Source organism: Tenrec ecaudatus, chromosome 7, assembly GCF_050624435.1.
Source record: "Tenrec ecaudatus isolate mTenEca1 chromosome 7, mTenEca1.hap1, whole genome shotgun sequence".
NCBI classification, from domain to species: domain Eukaryota; kingdom Metazoa; phylum Chordata; class Mammalia; order Afrosoricida; family Tenrecidae; genus Tenrec; species Tenrec ecaudatus.
The window spans coordinates 38037074-38046893 of NC_134536.1; the positions used below are offsets into that span (position 1 = coordinate 38037074).

At 43.3% G+C, this 9820-nt stretch overlaps 1 protein-coding gene across 1 annotated transcript; it reads left to right on the forward strand.

Annotated features, from left to right (window-relative positions):
- The first annotated feature begins 4152 nt into the window (after nucleotides 1-4152).
- On the forward strand, nucleotides 4153-7379 carry LOC142452710 (CCN family member 2-like). Its single transcript, XM_075553934.1, has 4 exons — nucleotides 4153-4356; nucleotides 4546-4797; nucleotides 4943-5139; nucleotides 5717-7379. The coding sequence occupies exons 1-4, from the start codon at nucleotides 4215-4217 to the stop codon at nucleotides 5984-5986; spliced, it is 861 nt and encodes a 286-aa protein (XP_075410049.1). The 5' UTR covers nucleotides 4153-4214; the 3' UTR covers nucleotides 5987-7379.
- Nucleotides 7380-9820: the final 2441 nt, after the last annotated feature.

Below are 9820 nucleotides of genomic sequence, written 5' to 3' on the forward strand. Positions count from 1 at the left end.
TCTGCTCCCCCCAATGCATTGCCTCAAGCCCTTAGTATTTTGCCTTGGAGTGGTGGACTCAGACTGGGTCTATCCCAACACTGAGGTTCCAGTGTTGTCCCCCGTAGGGTATTGGGTCAGCAAGGGACATCATGTGTCATAGGGGGGCCAGACATATGGCCGACTTTGCGCATTGGCTGTGCTGAGTGGGGATATCGTCCTCCAGGCTTTGTGGACCAGGATGTGTTCCACTCTCTCTTCCTTCCCCTTCATTTGCTCCTGTGTGCTCTGATCAGGCATGTTCCTCTGCCTGAGCTACAGCTTAAGTTCTGTCCTCTAAAGTACATTCTTCAGGGGGACGCGGGGTCAGGGTATGGGGCATATATTTTCTTGGTTATTTCTCAATAGAACAAATTAAACTCCAAAGAAAAAGCATATTATTTTCAAAGATTGCCTTTGCATTAAAAACAAATATATTTATCTTGAAGATATTTAATAATAACAAAAACTAATAGTTGGAATGAATCTATTTAATGATGAACACCATGATTAAAACACGTGAGATGATAACCATGGAATCTTCCTGTGCATAGAATAACAGGGTGATCAGCAAAGCACCTCACAGTGTAGCCACACAGTGAATGAACACGTACTTAATGGAGTGTTGAAGCTAACTAATATTATGAAAAATACAGATGTGTAAAGGTTTTTTAAGCCATATTTACTAGCCACAGAAAGTAGAGGAGGATAAATTCGATTCTTTCTTTGACTTGTCTTTTCTTTGCCTATTAATTTGCGTGTTCAATGGGTAAATAAGTAGGCATAATGAGCCACACCTTTTTTGTTTTTTAAAAAAGGTAAATCAGGTACACTCCACCATCGTGGGATAAAGTCTTAGTAGGAGAAACTACTCATTCCCTGAGGACAGCAGTAGAGGCTTCTTTGAAATAGCTGGAATTGAGCCCCAGCATCCTTGCTGTACCTTCTCTTTCACACAGCCCAACAAGCAGGGCTTCGACCAAAGCAATCCATTCTGTCTCCGTTATTTAGAGACCGCAAGTGGTGACTTCTACAAACATCAATGTGTTTCCAACCGTTTAGGAGATTATAAATCAATACTATGTCAAAGGGAGGCCTTCCCTGTCTGTTGGACCAAGGGGAAGGTCCCCTTCTCTTTGGGCTTCTGCTTTAAGGTAACCTTCATGTGGCCTTGTATCACTCTTCAACATTGCCAGTTTTCTCACATACATGTCTCATCTCATCTTTATCTCAAAAAATATTAAATTGCACCATACACTCCTGCTGGTTTATTAACACAACAAGGACAACCCATTCCTAAACAGGGTTTTTAATACAAGCTTAGAAGCTAGGATTCCCATTGCATATATTTTGGGAGGTCGGGGAGTGGGAGAGGAACACCATCCAATTCATGATATTTGGACCTAGAATCGATGACGTTGCTATATGTAAACACAAACACCCTCTCAATCGTCCCTGTATGCTAAAGCCTTCTATGTGTCAAGGTCGAGGGTCTTTGGATTTTGGCCTTGGCATTAAGGTCTGCAAGGGGATATCCCTGCTACCCACAGCTCAGGGCAGAGGTTTGTCATGCTCAAGGAGAGAAGAATGGGGCCTCCTTTTTGAGAACCACCTAAAACCAAAGGAAAAGAAATGGTCTTCCCAAGTCCTGGAAGGTGGAAGAGAAACGGAGATTAGAGGGGACTCTCCCTAGAACTCAGAGACACCATCGCCCAAATTCAGAAATGGAGACGGCTGCTCCAAGTGCTTCTTCAACACGTTTCAGTCCCTCCTATGTGCTTCCCGGATGCTCCTGTTCTTGGAGGACAGCAGATGCAGCTCCTTTGATCTGATTGTGGCCTGTCGAATTTCAAGGGGCAGGTGAAAATGCTTTTGTTCTTTCTCTGTCACCTTCAGGTTCCATGGTGTGGCATATGGTTAGACCCAACAGTCACCTTGATAATCTCTTTACCAAGAGATTTTGTAGGTGATGTGACTGGCAAGTATTCTAGCACACATATTTCTACTTTGCATCACCGAGTGTTCCAAATCTTGATGTTTTCGTTTTTCACCGTTCATTTTCAGTCCATCTCACTCTTCTCTCATGTTATTACATGCGGCAAGGATAAACCATGTGGTCTCTTTCATATCTTGCTTCAAAACCTCATGAGCCTGACATCCCAATTCACCAATTAGAAGTTCTATTTCTGACCTCATATAGAGCATAATTCCGATAAATTACTGTACTGCATAACAAAGTCATAACCTTTCCTCCATTGTCCAGTCCCATAGTCATCATTTCCTTTGATTAATACAGTTCTTCTCATCGTCTCTACAGAACAATCTGAGTTTTTAATTTTTGGCACCTTAAACTCTTCCAGCTTCCATTCATTACCCAATTTTAAAATGATATCCTCATTATACATTTTTGTTAAAGTAGCTCTTCACTTCAGAAAACAAATTCTTATTTAATTATCTAGACTTTATGGGGGTTTTATATGTTTGTTTGTTTTTGCATGCTGTCATCAGAGAAATAGCACAAGGGAGAAATGTTAACCAATAGACCTCAATTGAGTGGTAGTTTAGGAGGACACAAGTCAGAATTCAGGGTGCTGTCTCTTTGTTGGCTCTGGAGAAGGACCCTACCTTTTTGTGCTCCTGTGCCTGGTTGATATTCTAGTGATATGACTTGTCTTTCCCCGTGCTGCTGCTTCTTCTTCTGGCTTGTTTCATCTCATTTATATCTCAGAAAATATTGCTTCATGATATGCCCTACTCTAAAAACATCCTGTTGCCAAAGGGCATGGGCATTAGCTTTTACCACTGTATTTGGCATAGGGGTGGGTGGAAAAACAAACAATTCAATTCATGGAGCACTAAAATTATAAAAATTGCTCCAATTAACAATAAACTAACATTTTCTAGACCTCTGATGGCCACTTATTCCTTTGTTTTCCAACACCTCCAACAAAAAAACTACTACATATTTTAAAAATAAACAAAAAGATATAACGAAACATGGGTACTGGAATTCTCCCCACGAAGCTGCATCTAGACTCAGACTCCTGGGTTGTTCCTTTCTATTTGGCAATGGGCAGCCAAACTGCGTCTCAAATGACAATGGGGCAAACCTAGTATTCGAATTCGGAATTCAAGTTGTGGACATAGACTTCTCGGAGATTTCAGATGGTTAAGATTAATTAACTCTCTTTCTGCCCTCGGGAGAGCTTCAAGCTCATACAATTTTCTAAAACTATAATTATTATAGAAAAAAATTAAAAGGAAGTTTTTGGGTTGTTTTAGAAAGGCCTGCTATCACACCATTCTCCATCTACCTACCTTCCAAATAGGGCTTTTGATAATAAATACAACAGACATATCTATTAGGAACAGAAGTGGGTCAAATACAATAATAATACCAATTGCCAGCATTTCGTTTAATGATATAAATCAAGAAGAGTGTGAATGGAAAGCAGCGGGGGAATATAATTCTATTTGGTTCTTGAAATATTAGGCTTTTATTTATTTATGTAGTTTTCTATTAAGACAGAGTGCAGTACCTTCCTCAGGCTTGAGGAATGTAGATTCTCAAAGAGTGAGGAGCAATCCAGTTTGAGCTGATGTGCAGGAAGATGGGGAGGAATGCGAGGAATGTCCCTTTTGGTTTTGGAATCCATTCTCTTCCTTGGTGAGCTGGGGAAGACCTAAGCATTCAAAAAACCAGTCCACCAGCCCAAGCTCACACAACACTGGGAGAAGGCAGCCGGTGCAATTCCAACCACAGCATAGAGATCGACTCCAGCACGACGCCAGAGAAGCGGCCACCAGCATCCAACACTGGACATAGTCCAGCGCATCTAGCCAAGCATCATCAGAGAAAGCCCGCTACAGACCACCAGCCCGCCTGAGCTGCAGCGCCGGTTCTGCTGCAGCTGTCCGCGCCCTCTGCCTCACCCATGTCTGCAGCTAGCATGGGCTCTCTTCTCTTCTTGGTACTCCTGCTGGCCCTCTGCAGCTCGGTAAGCAAGACAACCCTCACCAGGTCAGGGGCTGCTGGGGGACTGAAAGCTGCAAAGGTGCCGGGGTCCCGACTCAGTCCAGCCTAGGGCCCTCCTGACCGCACCCTCTCTCCGCAGAGGGCCACTGGTCAGAGATGCAGTGAGCCCTGCAAATGTGACTCCCAGTCAAGAGTCAGCTGCCCTCCGGGGGTGAGCAAGATGTTGGACGGCTGCAACTGCTGCCCCATGTGCGCCAAGCAACTGGGCGACTCCTGTGAGAATCCTGACCGCTGCGACCACAGGAAGAACCTCTACTGTGACCTTGGGAACCCCCCGAACCGCACGACTGGAGTGTGCAAAAGTAGGACCCTCAGCCCCAGCCACCGAGCTCCTTGGTTTCCCACCACCTCCTTGCTCAACTTCCCCACCCCCCACTCCCTGAAACTCCAAATCTGAAATCAAATTTCAAATGACACAAGCTGCTTATTGTGCACATTTCATCCCCAGGACCAAACTCCCCTAACTCCTGTTTCCCCTTCTTCTCCTTCAGGTACAATTGGTGCTCCCTGCTACCACCATGGGAAGGCGTACGAGAACGGAGAGACGCATGTGATTGGCTGCTTATTAACGTGCACTTGCACAGATACGTTAGTGGTCTGTCGGCAACTTTGCCCCAAAAACCTTGGCCCGCCCAGCCCTGACTGCCTCTCCCCAAGAAAGGTCAAGCCTCCAGGGAAATGCTGCGAGGAGTGGGTCTGTGATGACCCCAAGGAGCTCACAACAGTTGGCACTACCCTTGCAAGTGAGTTATCGCCCGCCGCGATCCCCCCTGTGTGATGTACTCCTGTTAGAAATAGCGAACCCACGGGAGAAGTCCGAACTTTGCCAAGGGAAGGGGAATGTGATGTTTACTTCATAGCTGGATTTTGTGTGCTTTTCCCTCATAGCTTATGGACGTGAAGACTCATCTATAAAGCCACGCAACTGCCAGATCCAGAGCACGCAGTGGACCGCCTGTTCCAGGACTTGTGGGACTGGTATCTCCTTCCGCATGACCAATGACAATGCCGACTGCACATTGGCAAGGCAGGAGCGCATCTGTATAGTAAGGCCTTGCGAAGCTGTCCTGGTAGAGAAAGTTGAGGTATCTGAATGTTCTGCTTCTATTCACTAATTTTCCTGAAATGAGACTGGATAGGACCAAAGTTTAGGTCCCTTACCAGGCTTACCAGGCTTGAGATTAGATGCCCATTATCTCCCCAAATCTCCATTGAGCTATTTCAAGGGAGTGGGATATTGTGTAATAGGAACCACCAGCAGCCTCTACAGTATTCTCCATACTATCGAGGATGCTCAACCTTCCTAAAGCCTCCGCTTTTTAATATAGTTCCTCATGTTGTGGTTAATCCCAACCGTAAAACTACTTTCGTTGCTATTTCATAACTGTAATTTTGCTATTGTTATTAATTCAGAAAACCCTGGTGTCTTTTGACACCCAGAGGGGTCGTAACCCCCAGGTTGAAGACCACTGCTCTACAGTGTTAGCAAGTTTGAGGCATTCTAAGACAGCTTGAAAACTTGCAAGTGTGACTCAAACTTCCTCCCCATGGAAAAAAAGAAAAGAAAAAGTCAGACAAAATTAAGACTGTCTAATAACATAGAGGTCAGACATGCTACTTTTTATATAAAGTCAATGATTTCTTCTCCCTTGTCTTTCTTAGGAGGGCAAAATTTGCACCCCTGACATGCAAATTACCTATCCTTTCAAGTTTCAGCTCTTTGGCTGCACCAGTTTGAAAACCTATCGTTTGAAGGCGTGTGGTGTCTGCACCGATGGCCGGTGTTGTACACCCAACCAGACAATTACCTTACCTGTGGAGTTCAGATGTCCTTATGGTGAGATTCTTACACAGAGCATGATGTTCATCAAGAGCTGCGTCTGCCATAACAACTGCCCAGCTCCCACGGAGATTTTAGAATCACTGACTTAGAGGAAGATGCAGGGAGACATGATTGAAAGCCAGAGAGTGAAGATATTATCTCAGTGGACTGTAACTTGAACTGATCTCATGTGTTTTTGTTCGTTTTGTTTTGTTTTTGTGGGGACAGTTTGGTGCAAACATGATTTCGTTTAGCACAGTTATTTAATCTATTTTTCTCATTGGGAAATAGAATTTCTGCCTGAATCAAAACATTGTGCTCTGTGGCATTCACACAAAAAAATCTATCAACTCCAGACACCTGTTTGAAGAAAGTAAAAGTTGGCAGTGGCATCACATTAGTTCACAACATCATGGTATTTTGCAAGGCGGGGTTTAGGGAGCAGTGGAGGCACCAGGAGAAATGAGTTGCATCAGGAACAATGTCATCCTGAAGTGGTAAGCAGATCGCTATGTTGGAAATGTAATGGAGACGGAACACTTGAGCGAGCTTGATGACCTGCCCACAACTCCAGCAGCTGTAAAGATGTGTGTTGTGGGCCATCAAGAGGCTGAGTCACGTCATTCTGGAAGGCACATCTACAGACTCAGCTTTAACATTCTGATTTCAATGGCAGTGTTCAGGAATCAGAATCCAGTCTATTAGATTGAACAGCTTGTGGCAAGATTGCTTGCCTGTTACAAGCCAGAATTTTTTAAGCGCTATTGTACGTATTATAGATATATATATATCACTTTGTACAACTGTATGATTTTGTTGTGAATGCCACAGAATTTCAAATGATTAGCCTCCATTTCTGGCCACCATAGGAAGGACATAAAGCTGTCTGATAATGTAAAACATGAAATGGATACTCACATGGAAACTTGGGTCAGTTAGAGTGACAGTCCATCAAGATAGGTTGTTTGGTAAAGTTGAGGCAGCAGTGTCCACAGAAATCGGACACGTGATTGGAAATGTGATAGCCTCACTTATAATGAACAAGAGGTCTTTATTCAAAATGAAGAATGACTTTATGGATGATCAATTTTTCCGGTGGGAACATTCCCCTACTTTGATTATCACTGGTTGCTGGAGGGCTTCCTTGTTGAGATCATGACCAAACGTTATGTATGCACCTTTCTTGTAGAAAATGAAGTATATTTATTTTCTATAAAGGACTTGTGTTTCATTTATTTTTTAAACATTACTGAGTCTTGAGTATAAATAGGAAGGTCTTATTTATTTGGTAAAATGATTACCAATAGGATCTATATGTGACCCCCTACCTGGGGGATGGACAACATAAAAGTGGGTGAAGGGAGACATCAGACAGGGAAAGACATGACAAAATAATTATTTATAAATTATCAAGAGTTCATGAGGGAGGGGGGAGCGTGGAGGGAGGGGAAATATGAGGACCGGATGCCAGGGGCATAAGTGGAGAGCAAATGTTTTGAGAATGATGAGGGCAATGAACGTACAGATGTGCTTTACACAATTGATGTATGTATGGATTGTGATAAGAGTTGTATGCACCCCTAATAAAATGATTAAAAAATTTTAAATTACCAATAGTTCTCTTTAAAAGTGTCTTTTATCATATATGTGCTAATAAACTGCTAATTTGTTTTAAAGTATTTTTTTTACTTAAGCATATTTAACATTGAATCCACAGTCAAGGGTTTTCAAACGATCTTATTGTACAAACAGTCATGTGGTATTTAAGTTCAAAGTATTTTATAAAGAGTTTTAAGTCAATATTCTTATAATTTCAGCATGCACTCACGCTTACTTGATCTCACGTCGCCTTGTTTACAGAGCCCTGGTGGTATCATGGGTTATGCATTGGGCTGCTAACTGCAGAGTCGGTCGTTCAAACCCTTCAGCTCATTGAATGGTAGAATGAGACTTTCTGTTCCCATAAAAGATTCACAGCCTTGAAAACTCACATGTGTAGTTTTCTCCTGTCTTGCACGGTCATTATAAGTCAGAATCCATTCAAGGCATTTTGAGAGTGTTTTGGTCTTGTTTGCATTTAATACCGTTCTGGTCACTGTAGGCATTTTATTTCCAACTGTTCACTTCACAAGGCTAGTCTATGTCTCTTGTGGAGCAGTTCAGTAGTAGAAATGAAAAATGAGACACCGCTCATCTATCCATGTCAAATCAGGTCTGCCCACATGCAGATATGCCCACATACGAGTGCCCTGTGTGAAGACTGTTACCCATCCTACACCATGCTTCCAGAAAGTATTTCATGTATCTGTAATTAGAAATAAACATTTCAAAATATATAATTACACATTGTTTTTGTGATTAATCGCTATGTTTTAATTATGTTCAATCGATAACAATGAAAATACATCCTGCATATCACATATTTACATTATGATACATTAACAGTAGCAAAATCACAGTTATGAAGTAGCAACAAAAATAATTTCATGGTTGGGGTTCACCACAACATGAGGAACTGTATTAAAGGGCCACGGCATTAGGAAGATTGAGAACCACGGTTCTAGTTGCTGTAGGATATTCCTGACTTTGGATACCAGGTTTCGCCCAGTTAGCTAAGCCACTGTGTGAGACTCTGAAGGGTAGAGGATGATTGTACTTGGACTTCAGCTGCCAAGCAGCCAGTTAAGGAACTTAAGAGGGCCCTCTGCTCTGTCACTGCTCTAGCTTTGCCTGATATCACAAACAACTTGTTACTCTTTTGACAAGAAAAGACAGGAATCCAGAGGAAAGTGCTGGCTCAGAAGTTAACTCATTTGAAGAGATGAGTGGCATATTTTTTTAAAGAAACTAGACCCTGTCACCGCACGATGGTGCCCCTGCCTCAGAGCTCTCTCGGTACTCGCCTTACTGGTAAGAGAGGCTGAGAAACAATCACTGAGCCCAAACCTGGAGATCAGCACTCCACATGCGGTAGAAACCCTATTGCGGCAGCTTCTGGCCCAGTACATCTCTAACACACATATACCTAACCCAGTATCAGGTTTTGCTACCTACTGACCATTCCAAAGTACCGTTTTCAGCTGCCCTCTGACTAAATCCAGCCACCTTCCTACCTGAGGCTGGCCCAGAGGCGGCTCTAGTCCACAAATGTAAAGACATAATCGAACTGTCCCAGAGGACATAGCCTGACTGGATGGAAATTCGGTTCAGAAAGCGCGAACTCACCCCCTACATGGATCGAGGCCTTCCATCACAGACGGAGTCAGGATCCATGGAGCTGCAGTAGTCAGTGATGACTCGGTATTGTGGTCTGTCTCCTTTCCATCTGGGACCTCAGCACAGTGAGCAGAATGAATTGCCCTTATGTGTGCTCTCCAAAGGGTAGAGGTAAGAGGGTAAACATTTGGACTGATAGCTGGTATGCTATCACTATGCTTCATGTTCATGGGATGATACATAAAGAATGAGGATTGCCAACTTCAGAAGGGACTGAAATTTAAAAAAAAGAATGGCAGCTTTTAGAAGTCGTCTGTATACCTAGCAAACTGTCTGTTATGCATTATCCCGAAAATCAAAAAGAGATCCTGTGGCCCTAGGCATCTGAAAGAAAAATGAAGCAGCTCAGCCACAGATTTAAGAATGGACCTGGTACTGGTTGCCCGAACCTCCTTCACTGACAGCCCTACCAAAGAATTATATCCCCCAGGAACACCATCTCTATGAGCAATACCCAAAAAGGACTGGCTGGTCAGACACTATGTACCACCAGACAGTGACAGTAAGTGACTCATAAAGCAACTGTACGCTTTTACACAGCGAGGTTCCAGGAGGCTTGCTGCACCGGTCTAATTAGATTATTGCACCCCTTCTGCACCCAGTAGCCAAGACAGCAGTAGAGGAGACTTCCAGTTAAAGCTGCCTACAGGTAAACGCCTAACCTGGGC